Raw genomic sequence first — 22,857 nt, forward strand, 5'->3', positions numbered from 1 at the left:
GGGGGGGGGGGGGGGGGGGGTAGTTTGGTGAAAGTGGAAGAATTCAATCTCCCTTCCTTATCCAAAGCTAGATAAGCCATGTAATCCGCCAGTGTATAAACATGCTGGATCGTAACTTGACATTGAAGTGCTAGAGCCTTGATATCACTTACCAGAATAGCAATCTGCCAAGGCACTTCCTGATAACATTGATAAAAACTGCCTGGAGGATGCCAAAGTTCTCCAACAGGTCGATAAGAAGTTTATTTACGATTTAGGCAAACAGATCACATGCTATAATTGATCAGGTCTTTTCTGTCCTCTGCATAGTCCATTATGACAATTCTTTGTATCTCATGAATTTCTTATAACACATTTACTTTAAACGCTTATTTCTCTTAGGGATTGTTTGGTTGGACTCAATAGCAAATATAAATTTTAGCGTGAACTTCTGCATAAATAGTACAACATTTGTTGGCTGCATAAGAAAAAGTAATATCCGCATAACTATGCAGCAGTTAGTTAGACGCATAAGAATTTTTTTTTGACATAACTATTGCAACATTTGGACGGTGGTATTTAACTGTCATTATTAATATCCTCATGATTTATGCAAGAATCTACGCCAGTATAGGAGGACTTGATTCATGTGATGTCTATAGTTCAGATCCTTCTGAATTCTATTATGATGGTGATGATTTGACACATAAGCATTCTCATGGTGAAGAGAATCCTTAGAATTTTTTGATACCATGAGCTATGCTCTCCTCTCAGGTGGATGGGTACTCGCATAAATTGATTGATGCTGAAATTCGAGGTAAAATAGATGTGCTTATAAGGAAGAAGAAGAAGAGTAGAAGAAGTCATTCAGCTCCTACCTTTTACCAAGGCAGAGGAATGCAGATCAATCTAGCAGGCCACCTAATTTTTGGATGAAGCATAATTGATGGGATTGATTCCTGATGTTGCCATTCTTTTTGTGTATTTATTTCTTTTCATAGGTGCGATTATGTTTGGAGCTGCTTTTTTACTTTCATAATGTTCTCTCATGTCGAGGAGTTGAAGGAAACTTCATTGTGTTCTCAGAATTGCATTTCGGGTAATATCTGTGTTGGAACTGTATTTGATGGTATGTTTAAGAGAGAAATTCCTATTATTAATGACTGCAATATATTTTCATTTGTAAGTGTGCAATTGCACTCAACATTTTTATGTAACATCACTTCATGGCTGTCTTGCTAATTGCATAGTCGATGTGAACTGGAAATCCAAAAATTCTGCACATCTAGTGTTTTACCTACAGAAGATGATTTCCTGGACAACAAATTCAGGGCTTCAGCTGGATCCAGTTATAAATCAGACTGCCTGTCAGGTTCAGGTGGGATGATGAGTCATTTAGGGCAAAATAAATTAAGGTGTTCATGTACATCACAATCCTGGTGCTTAGGTACCTCTAGCCCAACTTATGTTCTTTTGAATTTTAGTTGGTAGTATCCATTAGGATAGGCATTAAACTACTAACTTGGTCTTTGTTCTTGCCATTGTTTATAGGACGGCAAGAGTTTGTACCTTCGTATTGATGATTGTTGCCAAAATATTTGTACAACAGGTGATGATGTTTATACGTGAGTTGACTACTGTTTGCTATATAAGGATTTCTTGGGATTTTTCTCTTTGCAGTCATTGTTCGTGATGTCTTTTACAACCAGCAGTTTGAAGGAAGCAAATGCACTTCAAGTACTACTAGTTTTCTCACAATTCAAACAAATGAAAGATATTGTTTTACATACTTTACTTCTAAAGATGTACTCTGATCTGATTGATTTTTTTGGTGTGCATATATAATTTGGAAGCTCAAAGAGGGTCTTGCATTCTCTGAAAGAGTCTGCTGAGAATCGCCCGTGTGCATCCCAGTGTCTCCTTCAAAAGTGTTGACATTGAAAGGTATGTCTTTGCTACCCCTACTAACTAACAATATTTCTTGTCTGGTTCTTAGATTTTTTTCATTTGTATGCGGTGAAGATGATCTGCTTTGCACACGTGCTTCTCCTTCTCTTTCTCCATTGCCGCTATTGTCTGGTGGGTTCAGGATCCGTCTGAGTTTCCTTATCAAATTTAATGCAAACGATGGTTCATTTAAGCTCTCAGGATACATCTCAGGTCAATTTGTAGTCAATGTTTACACAGTGAAGGTATACAGGTCTAAACTGATGGATTAGAGATGTGAATATGCTATCTTTTCTACTCTTTGTTTCCCTAACAATCACTGTTTAATTTGCAGGTCCTTCTATATTTCTGATCCACTTATTTCCGTATATTTTCCTGGACAAAGAAAACGGAAACCTAATGTTTGGTTCGCATTTACTATATCATACATACTTGTTTTTCTGATTTGAGTGTTGTATTTCATATTCCAATGTATTTGCTGCTTCTAAGACTGACAATTCTTCCAGTTTGAACTTAGTCTCCTAGTTTTTACTTATCAATCATTCCTGAACTGAATAAGAGCATGGGGAGTCAATAGATGTACACGAGACGGGGAGTCAAAAGAAGGTTAAACAATTCTTGTATTTGTTGCTGACCTGAATAAGAGCTGAATTGTTCTAATGCATGTTTCAGTTAATTAGTTTCATTTCTTTCATCCACTTTTCGAGATTATCTTAGACTGCATTTTTATTAACCATGAAAGGATTAGAGATTATAATGTCTTTTTCTAAGTTTTGTAGCTACATAGTTTCTTCCAAATTCTATCTTGCTTATGTTCTGATCTTGTAATAGAATTGTCATGCCGGACATTTTTTATTCAAATTTTCAGAATTTGCACCAACAAAATCTCAAAGTTTCTTCGTTTATGGGACAAATGGAGGGACTTCCGTCTTGATATTACAGTTGAGTACCTTAGCTATATCTCGGATGTTTTTGCGACTTCTCCTCTAATTTATTAAGATGATGGAGTTTTTTCTTTTCCAATATGAGATGCAGAGTGGTACTGGACAGAGAATCTGAAGAATCAGGATACTATACTCAATCTCACCTTGGTGTCTCGCATTTTATTGATGTTCCATTGGTTCCTGATACCACTGATAAATACTGCCTTGGAGGGTCCAAAGTTCTCCAACAGTTTGATAAGAAGTTAATTCCGATTGTGTCAAACACAACACTTGCTATAATTGATCAGGTCTATTCTGGCCTTTGCATAGTCCAATATAGCCATACTCGGTTTCTCATGAATTTCCTTATAATACATTGTAGTCTATAGTATTGCATGGACTACTTTAACTATGGTTTCGTATGCTTCATGTACACCAGCAACATCAAAATACAACATCAAAATACAGCCATTGCGATAATATGCATGCTTTCCCAGTAAACTTTGGCCTTAAAGGAGAGGCTCTGAGCTCTACTTCTGACGTTTCTTTGTTGGAAGTTGTTGCTCAAACTCATGGGAGGCCAAATGAACATCGTAAGGTTTTGAAGGTAAAGTCCTTTTGAGTTTTAGTTGGTAGTATCCACTAGGATATGTATAAAACTACTAACTTGGTCTTTGTTCTTGCCATGGGCAAGTGTTTGTTCCTTGGAATTGCTGATTGTAGACAGGATGTTGGTATAACAGGTAATTCTGTACAAGCCTGGTTGACTGCTGTTTGCTAATAATGAAATTTTGGAACTTTTTTTTTCAGTCATTGTTCATGATGTATTTTACACACAATCAGTTCGAACTTCGAAGGAAACAAATATACTCCAAGTAACTTCTAGTTTTCTCACAATTCAAACAAACAAAAAATATTGATTTACTTACTTTACTTCTTCAGCTGTACTTTGTCATTGTTTGCATATATAATCCGGATGCCCAAAGAGGGTCTTGCATTCCCTGAAAGAGACTCTGCTAAGAATTGCCCTAGTGCATCCCAGTGTCCCCTACAAATTGTTGATATTGATAGGTCTGTCTTTGCTAGAGACATTCCAGCTAACTTAAAGGATATTTCCTGTCTGGTATCTTAGATTTTGTTCATTAGCATGCCGTGAGGATGACCTGCTTTGCATGCATGCTTCTCCTTTTCCCCATTGCCACTATTGTCCAGTGGGTTTGGGGTTCATCTGAGTTCCCTTTATAAATTGAATGCAAGCAATGGTTCATTCGGACTCTTAGGATACATCTCAGGTCCTTATGTTTACACTGAGGCCCAAATCGATGGATAAGAGGTGGATAAGTTATCTTTTCTACAGTATGTTCCCCTAACAGCCACGTTCAATTTGCAGGTCATTCAATATTTCTGGGGTATTTCAGTATATTTTCCTGACCAAAGAAAAAGGGAAAACTAATCTTTGGTTAACATTTTCTATATCGGATGCTTGTTTTTAAGGTATTCCTATTTTCCTTGACCCTTGTAATGCAGATATCAATTCCAGATTTGTTTCCAAAGGACCAATACATAAATTACTTGATAACATAGCTATGAGTTTTGACGGTGCTTTTGACATTGAGAAGCAAAGTAGATCTCGGATATATCCACTTTTTTGTTGAACCGCAACTGTCCAAGATCTTTGTACGATTCGACTTTGGAGCCTTCAAAGACCTCTGTGGAATTTAAGGTGAGATTTTTTGTTGGGATTTTATGGTTTAATTTGTTTTGGGGTTAGGAAACAAATGTGAGGCTTTGGATTTATTTTATAGAATTGTGTTTATGTTAGTGTTTGTTTTGTGAGAATTGGTTTGAGTTGTTTTCTATAAAACAATATTTCAAAACACCTAATCATTTTTTGAAACTTCAATATGAGTGAAATTAATAGGTTAAAACTGGCTAAACCATTATTTATTACTAAATCCTATTGGATTACAAAGCATTAAAAGGAACCCCTGACCCCAGCAAGGTCCTTGCATCACTGCTGTTCCCTGAGAACAAAATAATATCCCTTTGTTTTGGGAGAACAATGCTAAACCACATTTCTAGCTTCTTTTGGTTTCAAAACCAAACAGGCCAATGTAAACAAGGACATGTCATACATTTGTTTTACTGATTGGAGTATTGTATTTCGTAGTACAATGTGCTGTTGTTTCCTGATACTGAAAATTCTTCCAGTTTGAACTTAAGTCTCATGGTTTTTGCTTACCCAATCATTTCTGCTTCCCTTTAAATGGATTTTGCGGTTTTAAAAAATAATTTACGTCAATTTTCATAGGTCTAGATGTATGCTACATCAATCTTCTTGGAGCCTTGTTATCATCAAGAAATGGTGAAATCCAGCTATATAATGATTTTTTGATTTCTGATCTAGTATTTTTTGAAATGATATGGTTCTTTGTTGTTCCTCTCTGATTTCTTGGAATTCCTAATAGAAATTTATTGCATACATCGGTAATGCTTGTTAATAAGCTTGTGATAGTTTTGTCACTGCACCACAAGAAGAATTTTTGTCATGGGATGTATATTTTTCCCACAAGTATCAATTTTGGATTTTACTTGCCCCAGGGCTTTGGTAAGTGATGAGGACTCAAAACGGGATTGTGATAGGGAGAATGTCACAAATTTGTTGAATCCTATCATCGACAATGAACCTGATATTTTAGTGGGGACAGGGTAAGGAGGTGGCTCGTATTCTCAGGAGTTTTTAACTTGTAGGTCAATCTGGGCCATTTGATATCACCATAAAATTTTCTGTTATTCAAAAAATATTTGAGCCCAACCAGAATATTTAGATTGATCTTCACTCTTCCGCTGCGTAGGTGGGAAACACGGCTTTGACCTATTAAATATGCTAACAGTGTTGATCTTCGGCATTATTCTAGAGACTCATTAGCTTTTGAGGATACCTTTTTATGTATCCTTTCAAAAGGTATCAACATACCTCCTTCATTTTACCAAGGCAAAGAAGAATTCTTTGCCCCGAGTGAGTCTTCAAGAAAGGCAGCAGGAAATAATAATATTAAGACTGTTCATGATGTGCTACTCATGCCAGATAATTTGTCCTTTAGTGCTTGTTTGTATTTATATAAATCAATGGGAACTCGCAAATGGATTGATGCTGGAAATCGAGGTAAAACAGATGAGCTTATAAGGCAAAAAGATTAAGACTGTTCATGATGTGATGCGAGTGAGTCTTCAATAAAGGCTGGACGAAATAACTATGTTAAGAATGTTCATGTCTTCATGATGTGCCACTCATACCCTAAGTTGCTCAGACTCTCCAAATATGTTGCTGCACCCGTGTGGATCCTCCAAAATTGCACCACTTTTGAAGGATCTGACACGCACTTGATGATATTTTTGAAGAGTCCGAGAAACATACTCATACCAGGCAATTTGTCCTTGAGTGCTTGTTTGTGTTATAATCAATGATGACAGAAAAGGTGTACAACTAATTAATGTTCTTTTCTATCATGCAGCAACTTGAGCAGTATGGAGACTACATCATTCTGCAGAAGCTATCTGCTCGGAGCTTCCACAGCTGTCATCCCAACAATGTGATCCGTATACTTCAGCTAGAACAATTATTTCCTAATTTGCAGATAGATGACTTCATGAACTAGACTAATCTACAATATAGAAAATCATCCTTTTAGTTTTAACAGTTATACAACTGACATTAACTTAAATCCTGGCCATCTAAAGTGTTGGTGTTGGATATTTGATGCTTACTCTTTGATTTAAAAACATACAAAATCGAGTAAGGAATTTTTCATTTATATGTTTTTTTTTACTTTCTAATATATAGTTATTGCCTATTGGAACAAGAAATCATCAAATGGAAAATATTAGTAAAACAGTAGTAAAAGTGAGGCATCGAAAGGCAATAGGCAAACAAATTGCAGCTAACATGCCTACTCCAGCTAAGGTTAGAACATGTAGTTACTGCTCCAGCCAAGGTTTTGGATTATATCATGTTGATGTCTTAAGGTAAAATACAAGAAAAAAAATCTGAAAAAGTGAGTTACATGTCCAATGGTTAAGGTAGTTTATATCTGAGCTGAGATCTATATACCTGATTTCATTATACAAGCAATAAATAAATAAAGGCTGCTAGTGTGGTTACTGTTAGTCTGACATGTAACCTGTGTTCCTTGCAAGATATTTGGTAGAACTTCTTCCTTCCTAAATTTATTAACTTGGTTATTCCTGTTCTGTGTGTATTCCAAAGTGAGTTTCCAATTTTCCAGTTTTCTTTGTTTGAATGTCATTTTCACTAAAATGTGACGTCATCTCGTTTTGCTAACTAGGTGTTGAATGTGGAACTGGATCTTTGATTATGGGCTTTTGGCATACAATGCTCATCTCTTCAACACCACCGGACACTATCTATCTACTATTGACTATAAAAATTGAGCTCCATTTCCATTGCAGTCTTGCATTCAAATGATGGTTCTGGTTTTGGGATTTTGACATTCACATGTCTAGGTGTAATATTACAGAAATTATACAGGATTATTTTCTCCTCCTAGTGGTGAATTTACTTTCTTTAAGGAGTGCAGAGGTTGAATATCAGTTATTTAACCTCTTTCAATCTCATTGAATTTCTGTAAGTTGGCCTACATACATATTTTGTTTTATTTTATTTTTATGGTAAATGTTGGCTGGAGAAGTGCCTCACTTTTTGCTGAATTTGTCTTATTTATCCTGTGTTTTCTGTTGCCTTTGACTGTTGTCATGATTCTTTTTTATGGTGTAGACATTTCTGTGAGAATCTTTTTAAACCTCATTTGCTTCATGGACTCAAGAAAATACGTTACCCTTTCCTATTTATAAAATATGTCAATGTATTAACTCTGAAAATTCACGAGAGGCAGCAACATTAGGATGATTAGTCCAAGTATGAAGTTCACCATGTTCCGATTTAAAAATTATTTATGGTCTCACTGGTGATACCGAGCTATTACATTTTGAAGAACATGTCTACATCTTTAGATGTTAAGAAGGTCTAGTTAGGCTTTATGCATCTCACCTTTGCTTCTTTCAACTTGGTCATACTCTTCCAGCAGTAGCTGTACATGCATATACCATGCTCAAGAGCTAGCATCCATGTTGCAGCTGCTCCCTTGTTGATGGAGCAAAGGATTTTTGGTGATTGGCAGGTTTCCATCATAACTACATTGCGGAATTCCTGGATTCCTTATAAGCCTTGGCCCAAGGGGCACTTTATTGACCTTTGGGCGAATATCCTGCATCAAACAAGTGATTCTGTTGGAATAAAACAGAACTTCCTGCTCATGAATACCAGCAATAGAGGCTGATTTCTTAGAACCAGGTTTAAATAAATCTAGATCAATTTCACTTACCTGTATCTATTAATTTTAATTACCCACATAATGTGGTTTCATTCGACACTTGGAAGGAATTTCAGTCCTGGTCATGTGATAAACATTGATTTTGATTCTAAGAGGATATAAGATCGTGTCAGACTAGACTGCTTGCTTTATCTTCCATGAATAAGAAATGAGAAAACTATTTGTGTGTGCAGCTTATTTGTCCGATAATCCAATAAGGTATTTAAATAAGCATAGCACTGGGGAAAAAAAGCCATCTTAGAAAGAAATTTGGAGGAAAAGTTTAGAAGGAAAAGATTATGTAGAGACTGAAGCAACTTGAAAGCCTTTTAAGTCATTAGTATTTAGAATTATGTGATGAGCATTAAACAAAATCTCATCTTCGTAGTTATTTGTCCCCAGCACAAGAAGATTCAGAAATCAGCAGGAAATGTGTACCATGACTTACTAATTCAGCTATAGGCTTATAAACTGTATCAGAAAAGATATTTATTTTGCTTGTGTGAACTCCAAAGGTATTTAGTAAAAGATGCGACTCCTTGGATACACAATCCTTATTAGTATTATTGTTATTTATTTTTGTTTCAGATTAGGAAACCGGAAAAAACAAATTCATTGCTTGCTAGTTGTTCTAAGAGATGCAACTTAACCGGCGCTTAGACACATCCAAACTTAAGGTATTTCTGAGAAAAGCAATATAACAGACCTAGAGACGCGTCCCAAACTTGGTTATCTCCAGTGTTCGGATATGCAAAATATTTCTTTTAAAAGAGACATAAGATAAACTTGGTTATCTCCAGAGTTCATATATGCAGAATGTTTCTTTTAAAAGAACATTGGACATAAGATTGTACAGGAACATTGACTTTGGTTAGCTCATTCGTCTATGGTTTCTTCCCATGTGTGCTTCCTACTGACTTCCATGAGCTTGTTAGAATTGTTCTTGCAGATATTTATTGCCTCTAGCTTAATCTGGTGAAAGATATTATACTGGTTGATCTACTTCAGATAACTGAACAATTTCACCAATTCCTTCTTCCATTTGCTTGTCTAGCCCATCTGTTGTCAATAAGCTGGTAAAAATTCCTACTGATGATGTATCTTGTCATAGCTGGCTTCTCTAAAGTTACATACATATTCATGTGCTGATTACTGATATTATGCTATAGATTGTAGTTCTACCTACTAAAATAGCTTGGATTTCAGTCATTGCATAGAATTATAGTTTGCAGTTGCTATCAGAGAGGATGTTCCTATAAGATGCCTTGGCTTAGTATGATCTTTCCATGGATTACTCCATGCTTAATAATAGCTCAGTGCCCCAGAAGATATAGAAATTTCAGATATTGGAATCACCTTTATTGGACCTGTAGGTTGCAACTCTTATATTATCTTAATTGAACCCTGAGAAGTTCTAGTACCTGGTCAAAAATAGCTGTTGGGATGGCAAGGGTGGCAACAGCATTGGGGGCATCAACAATTCCTGAAATCCTTCCTTCGCAGGGACAGCACGAAAGTAAAAGATAAACCTGATAGCACCAGCATAATGTTTATATCAGCAATTCCTGAATGTTAATGTTATCTATTCCCGAGAGTATTCTGTTACAAGAATATTTTCGGGGAGAGAGTTTTAATACCTGTTCCTTTGAGTAGCCAAATTTTGAGAGGTAATCAATTGCATTTAGTACTGCACGCTTGTATGCAACACTGGCATCAAGATAGTGTTGTTGTCCACTTTCATCTACACTGATGCCCTCAAACACCAACCACTCCGAGAATCTTGGCTCCATGGGCCCTATCTCAAAAATTGGGTTCACATGTAGTGATGTGGGTCCCATTGGAGTGAGATATTCTTTCATTCCGTTTCTTATAATCTCACACCTGTTTACAAGAAGAAAAACTTAAATCTAAATCTAGTAAAGTTCTATTGTTAGCTTATAAATGCTGAGGTGTAGCGCATAGAAAGAGAGGCACTTGATGCAAAAAGAGTGGTGCTTAAGGAGGTCTGTTATTGTGTTCTTGCTAATGAAAATTAAAGTTAATAGCTGGTGTTGTTTTCAGGTTGTGTTTCTTTGTTCAGGTTCACATATAAAAAAGGTTCTAGGACGTTAGAAATGAATAAGATTTAGGAGTATGTAATTTTTAGTTTGTTTTTAAAATATACATATCCAAATTACATTATACATTTTTTGGCTTCTTCATAGTTATGCTCCAGCGATTAATTGATGAAGAATTAGGTGAGCTAAGCATAAGTGACTTCCCAACTTGGGTGTTTCCAACATGGTACATATTTTTATTTTTTTTTAAGAAAAAGGCTGTTTTATTGAAATTCTTCACTAAATCCTGGGAACCACTTGCTTTATGCCAATACGGATACCTTTGCAACTCTTATAGTATATTTTTGAGTACCTTAAGATAAAGAATTATAGATGTAGCATATTAGCAGTGATTTGAAAGAGGGTGGCATAGTAAATAACACAAAGTCTTTAATGGAGCCCAGTTTTGAAGTTACTTTAAATTAGCCTGTAATGTGCTTGTTGATGCAAGGGATTGACACTAATAACAGTCAATCCCAGTGCAGCAAAAGATTATTTAGTCATGACAATTTAGCGCTAAATTGAGATGTGGAAAGTACTTGAGCTCTAGGAAGCCACTCATCTCAATTGCCCCACAAAATGATACTTCACCGTCACCTTGAGAAAAATGCATATCACCAGTACTGAGGTTTGCTCCTTCTACAAATACTGGAAGGTATATTTTTGAACCTCTGCTGAGATTTTTGATGTCACAGTTTCCTCCATTTTCACGTCCAGGTATTGTTCTTGCAGCCTCGTTGGCAATTCTAATCCACTCTGGAGTTCCATCTTGAATCTACATTATAATCATGAGTTGTCAAAAAAAAAGTTTATGTGCTTGACAGTGAAGCTTGTTTGTTCATTCTCTTTCTCTCTTCAGTTTGTTTAACATATTACTATGACTCTTTATCATATTCTGTTTACTGTTTACAACAATGTTAGGCTGCAGCTTTGTTGATAAGGAATTTGTCATTTGTTTTTTTACAGAATTTGGTTTGGATTGACAGAATATGTAACTTTTAGGGAATGACAAAGTTGTCAGTTTCTGAAACAATTGCAAACCAATCATACCTTGCCAAGAATGCACCCTTTTGTTGAAGGTAGGTTAGCCAATGGTCTAGAATGCAAGACCTCACATAATTTGAGAGATCGGGGACCGGTTTCTTCGAGCTTTCTTTCCCTCTCATTCCATATATTGAGTAGTTCTTTTGAAGGCGCTGTTCCAATTATTCCAGGATGAATTAAACCAGGAAATCTTACACCTGTTTGTGAGATTTTTCAGTAGATCTTATTAGGATTTGATACGTATATTTGTCTAGGATATATTAGGAGAAGATATGTAGCCTTACCTGGTATATGAGGTGAGTAGGCATATATGCCTTCGAAATACCAAATAGCTTTAGTTGCACGGGGAAAATGGTCTGTTAGAAATCCTCCACCGTTCTCTCTGTCGAATATTGCTGTAAAACCCCATTCATCTCCAGGGAGAGGCCCTAAGTTGCATATTTCAACAGCAAGGAGATCACCTGGTTCAGCAGGATTTCCATCTGTGTCAACGACTCGTATTGGCCCACTGAGATAATGCACCTGCATAGGAGAGTTATATGATTCAGCCTGAAGTGATATCCAACATCATATGACTAAGGATCTAGTACTCTTTCTTGGTTAGATGCACCGGGTATGTTAGTTTATGCACACGTACAGTGGATAGATCAACGGTTTTTACATCAATTGCAGAGTTATTATCTTGGATAGAGCCTGCTGTCCAATCAACCATCTCAATTCGGAACATCTCCCCTGTTTTAATCTCTGTTACAGGAGGTATCTCTGGGTGCCAACGGTTGTGGAGTGGCAACTTTTGTTGCCATGGCTTTTTCTTTAGGTCTATGGGGATTACTAGTCTTGGAGTTGGAGGAGCCATGGTGACTTAGTGTTCTGTGAATCTCTGAGCCTGTTTACTTCCATTACATGGCACTCTAAGGAAAGCAACTGACAAGGTTCCTAGCTGATTGGGACAAGGTTGCTGGGGTAACATCTCAGTAATTGTCACGGTTTGCCTTCTTGAAAATGACAATAAATATTGGACAGACTTGACGTTAGTATTTATCGCTTAGTGAGTATATTCAACTTGGAAAACTCAGCTCAATCCAGGCCAGTAAAATCAGAGCAAGAAATAACCCTTTTGTAACGATTCAAAAAAAATAAAAATAAATTAAATAATAAGTATTTAAGGTGATTTAATTATTAATTAAAAAAGTGAAATTTTAAGGGTATAATGGTCCTTTCACGTATTAATTAAAATAAATCAGATTTGTATTAATCTAATTTAAATTCTATTTGACTAAGTGTTGAATTTAGTCTCTTAATTCTAATAACACTCTATCTCTCTCTCACATTCTCCATATCTCTCACGTTGTTTCTGCCAAAAGTAATTTCAAGAACTGAAAATACATCAAGAGTTAATTACACTTACTCACAATAATTTTTAAGTAAAAAAAAAAGTAATCAAAACGTTAAGGCTAAGAGAGGTTCGTCGAGTGAGGTGTACGTTGAAGTAAGTTGGGAGTGGTTTGGAGGAGTTTCCGGGCAGCAACATCAGCGTTTGAACATCGATTAAGGTATGAGTTTCTTCTCTCTTGGTCCCTTTCCCAAGAGACCCCTTAAGGTTCAAGATAGTCATTCCGAAAACTAGGGTTGTTCCCCTTTGTATGTCCTTGTCACTAGCTCTCAATGAATTTTAGGTTGGGTATGATTGCTGGTAGATTTAGGTGCAGATTATATTTTCATGATGAATATGATTATGTTGGTGTACTTGGAATCATATGTAAGGCAATCATGTTTTTTTTTTGAAATTATGTGCCAAGTGTGTGTGTGTAAGAATGTTTCGGTGAATGAGGTTCTCTATGTAATGCTCCAAAAGTATAATGTAATATGGTTGTATATTTTTCGTGAATAAAATGGGGTAAGGCGTGAAGTTCATATGAAATGTTAAGTGGCTTGATTGAGGGAGAAATTCTTGGTTAAACGAATCTATGAAAATGTACCTAAAACATTATAAATGAACCATGAAATCTCCCTAAGAACTAATGTGAAATTTGATGAAAAAAGTGCAGAAAAATCGTGGAATAACTTTTGTTGCCATGGCTTTTTCTTTAGGTCTATGGGGATTACTAGTCTTGGAGTTGGAGGAGCCATGGTGACTTAGTGTTCTGTGAATCTCTGAGCCTGTTTACTTCCATTACATGGCACTCTAAGGAAAGCAACTGACAAGGTTCCTAGCTGATTGGGACAAGGTTGCTGGGGTCACATCTCAGTAATTGTCACGGTTTGCCTTCTTGAAAATGACAATAAATATTGGACAATGGACAGACTTGACGTTAGTATTTATCGCTTAGTGAGTATATTCAACTTGGAAAACTCAGCTAAGTAAAATCAGAGCAAGAAATAACCCTTTCTAGCTTGAAAACAATGACAGAAGAGTGTTGTGAAGAACTCACAACAGACAGATCAGCATGCTTGATGTCCTCGGCAGTATAGTCTATTGTTAGGCCGCCTCCACTAAAATCCAACATCTCAACCCTGAACACCTACCCAACTCGCACCTCTGCTACTGGATGTATCTCCGGGTGCCACCAGTTGTGAAGAGGTGGATTTTGCCCAAATGGCTTCTTGTTTAAATCTACCTGCACTACTAACCTTGGACCCATTGAATTCATATTTTTTTTCCTATGCAGAGCTTCCTGAAGCGGAGATGGAATTGGGGAGAGATCAAATAGCCCTAGCTAGATTCTCAAGCTTGGATTCACCCGAAAAGGTCGAAAAGCCCTTCTTTAAGCTTTCTTATTCGCTTTTTAGCGCATAACTTACTCTCTCACTTATGTTCAAGATACATGGTATTTGTTCAAAGTTCATGATAAGTTAGGATATGGTTAGGATTTTTCCACCAATTGGACTATCTGTCTTTTGGTGTCCTCTCGACACAGTTACTTCCAAAGAGGCAAAATCAGTACAAATCAAGTCATGTTGGTTAACAGGTAAAAGCTACCATAATCCCTCTGCAAGCAAACATTAGCCACTCATCAGGGAGTAACGCGAAAAGTTTTATCGTGTTATCTAGATTAAATTCTAGTGTGATGACTTGATTTAACCTTAGATTTATCTTTAGTGATTTAACAGAGATACATCAGTTGCATTCACCAAGAAACAGTGCAAAAAGAAGTGTTATTTTTCACAAGTATCATCATTTTGAGGACAGAAACAATGGTCCTAAAGCTAATCCTAGACCTAATTGCCTTTTGTAGAGGACCCACAAATCAAAATCTTTAGGATTTGCCAATATCTTTTGATGGCTTCACTTCACTGCAAGTGCTTGGTTTTTTGTCTGCCCACAAGGATGATGGTCCCTCAACGGCTGAACGTAGTCTTGTAGTACTTATCTCTGAGAATACTTTTCTACATATCACATATGTGGTTGCAATGTCTTCAATCAAGAAAGGAAATGACTTCACTCATGTTCCTTAGTTTGATTATCAATTAATTGCATCCTGATTGGGACATCTTCACTTGAAAAAATGTTACTCTAGATACTTTCTATCCTGGTGGTAGCCAGTGCGTATCAATTAGGTGAACTTCATGCAAAATCCTTGGTACTTACTATATTTGAATGCAGATGCACGAATCACACTAGTCATTTTGTGCACTCAGGGCACTAGCCAGTGCTGAAGTTGGACTTTAGTGATTCCTGTTTGTGTAGATTAAGGTTGTATCTATCCATTTGACATTAACTGTTTGAAGAAGTTGCAACAGTGTCCAGCAACTGGGGATCAGGTGATTCCATGAACTGGGAGATTGCTATTTGATATGCTTGATGTCAATCTGCACCATCTTTTGGCCAAGGAGAAAAATTATTAAAGTAGAATTAACCTATAACTTCTCACCCAACTGCTTAAACTAAAAATAGTACGTGGCATATATGTATAATATGTACTATCTCCGTCCATGTTTAATTGTCATGATTTCTATTTTTAGAGTCAAACTATAAGAACTTTGACAAACATTTAAAAATGTATCTTTATCATATTCATATGGAAAAAATTATAATTTATAGTACTTTTCGTATAGTTTCTGAATATTTAAATATTTTTGTTGAAAATATCGAATTAATATAATTTAATTTAACTTTGAAAATTAGTCAAATTGATTTTTGAAAAATGCAATATGAAAAATAAAGGCATAATACATAATTGTGTTCTTTAACTTGGCTTCGAATCACATTTACGCCCTTCAACGTTGGGTGTGCACAAGTAGACACTTAAACTTGTATAAAGTTGAACAAATAAACACACGTGTCATACATATCATTTTTTGTCCTACGTGTATTGTGCCATATAGGATTCATGTGTTTATTTATTTAAAAGTTAGATAGTTAAAGTGTATGTTTGTGCACATTGAAAGTTGGAGGTCAAAGTTAAAATTTGAAACCAAGTTTATGGTTCAATATATGTATTATGCCAAAAATAAAAACATGAACATATGTATATGATTAGGAATAGTAAAAACATGGAACATATGTATATGGTTAGGAATAGTAAATACATGAATCCGGCCAGCTATTTTTATAAAGATACCAATTAAAAGGGAACGAGATTATAGGTTACACAGACTTCCTTAGTTACTAACATAGAAACAGTAAGACATTTAATTAACTAGCTATACATATAATTAACCTTATAATTAACCCTTTGACTGAATAAAACTGTTCACAAAATGTGGATTATCTCTGAGAAACCCAAAGATAGAGGTGATGAAAAAGGGATGGGCTGAGGCTGCAGCATATGTGAACCATGTGATAATGTTTTGTTAAATATTGTACAGTCAAGCATATCTGTATATTTGTATTTGTGATTATCTACAAATTTATGTATATATACAGAGAAATTTCAGCAATGTCCACTCGGCATTCTTTTTAAAAATAGGAGAATTAATCTAAATAGTCATCCATCCAACTGGTTAAACAAAAAAAAAATAGTTGATAAAGGTATAGTTTGTGTATTATCGTATATAATAAATTTATAATTTATGTATACCAAGAAAAGTAACAATAAGCTGTCTGGTTATTCGTGTAAAGATTCCTAAAAACTAAGAAGATCCACTGTTCAAATTTGATTAGATCGTTGGGTGCTGTTTTCATATCGAAGCCTTCTTTTCATCTTTTGCTTTTCTCAAAATATATATTTTGAAGAATAATGACCATCGAATTTGTCAATCGAATATTCTAATAGTCGAATTATTTACCTTAACTTCAGAAAAAAATATTGTGGTATAACTCAGTAAAAAGTCCCAAGTACTAGTATTATTTTTCGTAATCTTTGGTAGCTGCTACAAGATTTTCTTAAAGCTTCATTAGTTTGTGACAAGTTATTATAAGTCAAATCACAAGCTACCATATCTTATTTTTAAAATCTAGTCTCCTTATATTTTTTCAGAAATTAAAGCCGTATATAGATATCATACAAAATTTTAACTCTTATAAATTTCACGTTTCAAAGAGTTCTATTCATACGATACAAAGACTAAAGTGAAAAATAAATGTGCTATTTTTAGTTAATCAGAATCATTTTGCGTCCACTTGCGATATTCTCTGTTGCAGCTTCCTTCTTTGCATAATTAATATATTGTTACCTCAAAATTTGAAATACATGTCTAATTGAATACAATTGCAAAGATGTATATATAGTAAAGTCTGTATTGAGAAACTAGATAGAGTAGTTTTCTTTCTTATGATTTTCTAATAATGTTATTGATTACCCAGGCTTCTTTTTAGTTTCCTACTAAACACATTTTATTCGAGTTAGACAAAAACCATGCAAACTTCTCCCAACCTAATCATTAAAAAGATGATATCACCTATTTGGCTACACTTTTTTTTTCTTCTTACGATTAATTAACCTTATCCACTCGTTTGCATAAAATGAGTACTTCCCTCTGTCCCAATTTACGTAGTAAATCTTTTTTTTAGTCTATTTCAAACAAAATATCATCTTTCTAAGATTCAAAATGATCTAAACTTAAAATTGCTAATTTTATCCTTAATAAAATTATTTTTAGCCCTTTTCGATGATAAATTTGAAAAGTTACTGTTTTACACTTTTGTCTTTAATACACTATTACAAAAACAGTCTTTTGATTGTCCCCACCATGCCCATGGTGTGTGTCCACAATGGGTCAAATGAATTCTCATTACCTTTGGCCACTTGCTTATCTATTTGGTCCCTTTTATTTATTTATTTTTCTTTTTGTGATTGAAGAGGAGTTGTCCCTACAACCTATGATTCATCGACATATTCATTTGCTAAAAGTATATAGAAATTGGTTGAATACCAATAGTATAATTCAATACTCTTATGGAAAAATTAAAATAATGAAAGCGATAGGTTATCATATCAACATCCCTAAAAGCCGTGATAGTATAAGAAAAAGGAGAAGAAAAAAAAACAATCCAACGGTTGATAGACAGCCATCCGCGGAGACCCGGAGCCGCTTTCGCCCCCCAATACTTTTGGAATCTAACACAACCACACAAACCCAAATTTGACTCTAGTTAACTTTACTCTTGAAAATTAAAAAATTAAACTAGTTCATTTCATTCAAAACAAAAAGATTAAGCAGATAATGAAATTTTCTTGTATTATTGGTGTGAGTTAGTATGTAATTATATCATTTCCTAAAAATGTGAACTAATAATATTTAAAAAAAATTAAATTAATGATCTCTATTTAAAGCAGATAAATAAAAATAATTTTATCTTATATTTAAGATTACAAAACTCGCATAGTAAGAATGTAGCTTATGTTTTAAGGATGAATAACAGTAATTTTTTTACACTGGTTATATATATATAAATTTAAATTTTGATTATTTAGAGGTTTAAGTTCTGGGCACTAATAGTGCAAAAACACATCTAAGTTAAGTTTTATACATTTTTAATAAGTGTTTTAACTTTTATTGTAGTAACCTCCTTAAAATGTGGGATTTTTAATCTAAAAAATAAGACAAATATTGTACTTGTAATTAGTACAACATATAATGATATAAATTAAGTGATTTTTTTTTCCGGTAACAGTACAATAAGACTCAAACATATATTATTGATGTAAAAAATCTCGAAGTTAAGTCTTTATTTTAAAGTCACTTACATAAGTTCCATGATTAAAAAATTTGAAAACAAGAAAGAAAGAAAAAACTTGAAGCCGACTCTTTCTCTCTCAAGTCTCAACCTCATTGTTTATATATAGGCACATTTCGTTCTCTTTTCCCTTGCTTATTACTACACAAATTTTTATTTCTTGCTGCAAAAGTATATTGCTATTTCTTCATGCTCCGTTAACCAATTAATATATATACAAAAATATCAGTATAACAACAAAACGGAAAAATGAGTTGTAATGGTTGTCGAGTCCTTCGAAAAGGATGCAGTGATAACTGTATACTGAGACCTTGTTTGCAATGGATCGAAACACCGGAAGCACAAGGACACGCTACTGTATTTGTAGCTAAGTTTTTTGGCCGTGCTGGACTTATGTCCTTCATTTCCGCCGTTCCAGAAAACCAACGGCCTGGTATAGTCTCTTTGTTGATCAACTCTTTTTTTTTTGGTTTATCAACTCTGATTGATTTTGTGTATTTTGCTTGCAGCTTTGTTTCAGTCCTTGTTATACGAAGGTGCTGGGAGAACAGTGAACCCAGTCAACGGTGCTGTAGGTTTATTATGGACAGGTAATTGGCACGTCTGTCAAGCGGCGGTGGAAACCGTCCTCCGCGGCGGCGCGTTACGGCCGATCTCTGAATTTCTCGGCGCGTCGGTAGAGATTGATGAGGTGTCTGATTGCACCGATGTATTTAAGCTTCAGGATCCAAGTCTAAACATGCGACCGAAGATGCAGAAGCGACGTCGTTCTCTTGAGGAAACTTCAATGTTGGATCTCAGTTTAACACCAGGTTTTAATCAGAAAGTGTATAATAGTCACCCTTTGCCGGAGAATCATCGGCGACCTGGAACTCCGTCGATGAATTCAGAAGAATCTGGAACAACTACTTGTTTTGAGAGTAGTGCTGTCATTGGAGATCATCAAGGAAAAGAACCCAAATTACTCAGCTTGTTCAATTAGTTTGTATTAATATTTTCCTTTTTTTTTTTTTTACTATGAGGAAGGTTTTTTCCTGGAAGTAAAATCCGGCGAATTTTTGTAAATTATTGGCACTGGATTTCCCTCGTGTAGAACGGAGGGGAAAGTGAAAGTTTTGCCGGTGATTCCTTCCTTGTTTTGTTTTCGTGTTCCATAACGAGTCTTATGAATGTTGGACATTGAATAAACTGATTGTTAATCTTCCTCCTTTTTAGTTCATAATTCACTAGTTTAACTTCTACCATTAATAAATTACGTTTCAAGATAAATGATAAGGCGAAGATGCTTTGATCATCTTTTTATGGTTAATAAGAGGTTACCAAAAGTCTTTGATTAGATAAGATTTTGAACTTAAATACGATTTAGTCACGATCGCCAATCCTAAATGTGTGTTTTATTAGGCCAAAGGTTGTGATGATTGAAATGCTAATTAGGATAAGAATTTTAAGAAAGAATAAAAAGAGTGAGTTCCAAATAGGTAGGGGGAAAGAGTCAACATAATTGACTTACCCACGTAGAGGTGTATGTATATTTTGATTGGAGGGAGTCGGTAGTTATCCAAAGTTGAGGTAAGCAAAACATTAGAAATGGAAATGAAAGGGAGAAGAAGGCAAGTGGGTATGTTATTGTGGGCCGCGAAAACCTGCAAATGGACAAAAGGGGTTGGATTTGTGAATACAAGAGAGAGAAAGAGGCGGCTTTTGGAGAGCGTTAAGAGGCGTAGTACTAATATTACTACTCTATTACTTTCTCTCTTCCATTTTTTATTTTTTAATTCTTACTTCCTCCATTTCAAAAAAAATTATCTAATTTGATTTTAAATAGAGTTAATAAAAAGGAAAAAAAATTTTAATCTTGTAGTTTAAAATTAAAGTTATGTCAAATGTACCAAAATGTCTTTTAATATTGTGATATTAACATGCCACGTGGTAACTTAAAGTTAAAGTGTTGCAAAAAAAAGGGTCATTTTCTTTTAAACAGACCTAAAAGGAAATATGATCATTCTTTTTCAAACGGAGTACTATTTTGTTGTTAAAATTAAATTATAAGAATTTTGATTACTATATTTCTTTTAAATTGTAATTTATAGTATAATTTTTGAATATTTAAATTTTATATTTCAAATATTAAATTAATTTAATTTAATTTAATAATAAAATTATATAAATTAACTTTTGAAAAGTGCAACATACAAATAAAAGTGAACGGAGGCAGTATAAGATTACTCGTTCTTTTTTATTTGTCATATTATATTATTAATTTAATTAGTTTTTAAAGTTAAATAAAATTAAAATAAGTTATTTTCTTTGTCCAGTACTTTTTTGTTTTTCGGAAGACAAACAATTTAAGTTGATTAGGAATTTAAGCCTGGAATCTTTGATTTTAAATGAAATCGATATATTTGTAAACTACGTAAAATGTATTATATGTCATAATAATTAACAATTCAAGATGTTTAAAAGATCAATGAATAATTTACAATCAATCATAGACTCGTTTGAATATCGAAATCCAAAAAGTCATACATAAAATAAGACGAAGAAAGTAATATTCTAGATATAAATATTGTAATTTTCTAACTTTATTATATTAATATGATTAAAAAAATATTAATTATAATGTAAGCAACTTCGTTGTCAAAAATATAAGTAAGAAAAACTAAAGAGAATATACCACTAATCACATACGATATGACATTTGGAAAAAAGAATCAAATGAAGTATATATGCATGCGTGTTTTTCCGCGAGAGTAACAAACAAGGACGACTATCAAGGAGCGTAGAGGTAAATCTATAATTAAATGATTTAATGTTAAAGGTCGAAAAAGGTTATAAAATTATTTATAAAATAAATTTAGAGATAATAAAATTTTAGTATAATACAAGTGTGTCTCTGAGATTTCGAGCATAGAATAAAAATATTTGTGCATTTTCCAAAAAAAATTTCAAAGGTCACTTTAAAAAAAAAAGGTTTTAATGATTATAAAATCAAAATCTCTCCTAATCCGAATTCAATAGTATGATCCAAATTTTAATTTATATTATAATAATATTATTTAATATAAAAAATATTTCTGTGAAGAGTAAAAAAGTGGGACATGGGCCGAGAAGAAAGGAAGCAAGAAATTTGCAGTTTGTTGGTGTCTTTATCAGGCAATTGAAATGAAGGAGTACGGTCTGTGTCAGCCTCGTGTTGGCATTGTCCCTTTTTTCTTCCTTTCTCTTTCTTTCTTCTTAATTTAATCATTAGTTTTAAGGTACATATCTTTTTTAATTATAGTATCTTAAAGTTTATTCGTAATTTTTTATATTTACAATTGAGTGGTCATCTAAAATATTAATGTAAAAATAGGGTCCACAATTTTTCATTTCCTATTTTCCATCCGTCCGTTCCAGTTCTGAGGGGTTTAAGGCGTTTGTGTCCATGAAACCATATCGTGCTGGGGATTCATTATAAAAAATCTTTAAACAGTGCTTTCTTCGTTTAAAAAAAATAATTTTTTTTAGTATATTGAAAAAAAATAATATTTTTTTCTTTTTAGTATGTTTAAGAAAAATGATATTTTTTATTTTTTGGTAATATTTTAACTTTAGTTTTTCAGGTGACATGTATTTAAGACTAGAAGATTAAAGAGCAATTTTATATATTTGACATAACTTTAATTTAAGACCAAAATGTTTTTTTTTATATTTTTAAACTTCATGTCAAGTCAAATTACATCATTCTTTGTGAAACAGAACGAGTAAATAATTTTTTCTTACAAACTTGAGTGGTGTACGTCGTATGTAAAATTCAGAGCTAGGAATACTTAATTATAAATTTCATACATCTGATACCAAATAACAACTAGTACATCCTGATCAATTAATTAAAGGACGTATATATAACTCCCAATGCATAGATAGGTTTAACTTTTACTAATAATTAATTACATTCAGTACGCAAACACATGATAGATGACTAGCTATCATGTTTGGGAGAAGAAGAATGGTATATCTATGTTTATAATGACATAGAGATTTAAGAAATATTTAATTTATATAGGCCTAATCTCTATTATGTACTATTACAATAAAAATAAACGTTGGAGAAATGTCATATGTAGCTGTTAATTGAAAAAGAAGATTATGTTTATCTCTATTAAATAAAGTTTAAGGGGAAGGTTCATGAATTAAAAGACTTTAGTAAGTATTATACTGAGAAAGCAGCCTGCGCCTCGCCGCAGTAGCAAAAATTCAATGGTCCCACCAAAGCATAATTCCTGGTCTATGTTCTAATTCATGCTGCTCCAACGATTCCACATCATTTAGCGGATTGTTTAATTAATTTATAAGAATAAAATATATTAATAATTAAA

General features: G+C 34.0%; 3 protein-coding genes and 1 long non-coding RNA gene across 7 annotated transcripts; 3 read left to right on the plus strand and 1 right to left on the minus strand.

The window, feature by feature from the left end:
• Positions 1-2,007: 2,007 nt before the first annotated feature.
• LOC107011138 lies at positions 2,008-7,577 on the plus strand. The gene is made up of 8 exons (XM_015210509.2): positions 2,008-2,058; positions 2,140-2,171; positions 2,261-2,332; positions 2,795-2,867; positions 2,956-3,157; positions 3,289-3,456; positions 3,544-3,592; positions 4,377-7,577. The coding sequence occupies exons 3-8, from the start codon at positions 2,326-2,328 to the stop codon at positions 4,502-4,504; spliced, it is 627 nt and encodes a 208-aa protein (XP_015065995.1). The 5' UTR covers positions 2,008-2,058; positions 2,140-2,171; positions 2,261-2,325; the 3' UTR covers positions 4,505-7,577.
• A 137-nt stretch (positions 7,578-7,714) lies between these two features.
• Positions 7,715-13,946, minus strand: LOC107011137 (formamidase-like). 4 transcript variants are annotated; one of them, XM_015210506.2, is made up of 8 exons: positions 13,444-13,571; positions 12,017-12,169; positions 11,664-11,901; positions 11,386-11,576; positions 10,875-11,110; positions 9,877-10,120; positions 9,661-9,768; positions 7,715-8,134 (listed from the first exon to the last, which is right to left on the minus strand). In XM_015210506.2, the coding sequence occupies exons 1-8, from the start codon at positions 13,507-13,509 to the stop codon at positions 7,979-7,981; spliced, it is 1,392 nt and encodes a 463-aa protein (XP_015065992.1). In that variant the 5' UTR covers positions 13,510-13,571; the 3' UTR covers positions 7,715-7,978. The 4 variants fall into 4 exon arrangements, with proteins under 4 accessions (XP_015065992.1, XP_015065993.1, XP_015065991.1 ...); XM_015210507.2 differs by lacking the exons at positions 12,017-12,169; positions 13,444-13,571 and adding an exon at positions 13,812-13,946; XM_015210505.2 differs by lacking the exon at positions 13,444-13,571 and having other exon boundaries at positions 12,017-12,323.
• LOC107011140 lies at positions 12,627-15,236 on the plus strand. Its single transcript, XR_001455840.2, has 3 exons — positions 12,627-12,932; positions 13,471-13,960; positions 14,049-15,236. It is a non-coding gene; the product is annotated as an uncharacterized LOC107011140 (long non-coding RNA).
• A 3,292-nt stretch (positions 15,237-18,528) lies between these two features.
• Positions 18,529-19,702, plus strand: LOC107009059 (LOB domain-containing protein 37). The gene is made up of 2 exons (XM_015208320.2): positions 18,529-18,932; positions 19,009-19,702. The coding sequence occupies exons 1-2, from the start codon at positions 18,749-18,751 to the stop codon at positions 19,479-19,481; spliced, it is 657 nt and encodes a 218-aa protein (XP_015063806.1). The 5' UTR covers positions 18,529-18,748; the 3' UTR covers positions 19,482-19,702.
• Positions 19,703-22,857: the final 3,155 nt, after the last annotated feature.

Source organism: Solanum pennellii, chromosome 2, assembly GCF_001406875.1.
Source record: "Solanum pennellii chromosome 2, SPENNV200".
Taxonomy (NCBI): Eukaryota; Viridiplantae; Streptophyta; class Magnoliopsida; order Solanales; family Solanaceae; genus Solanum; species Solanum pennellii.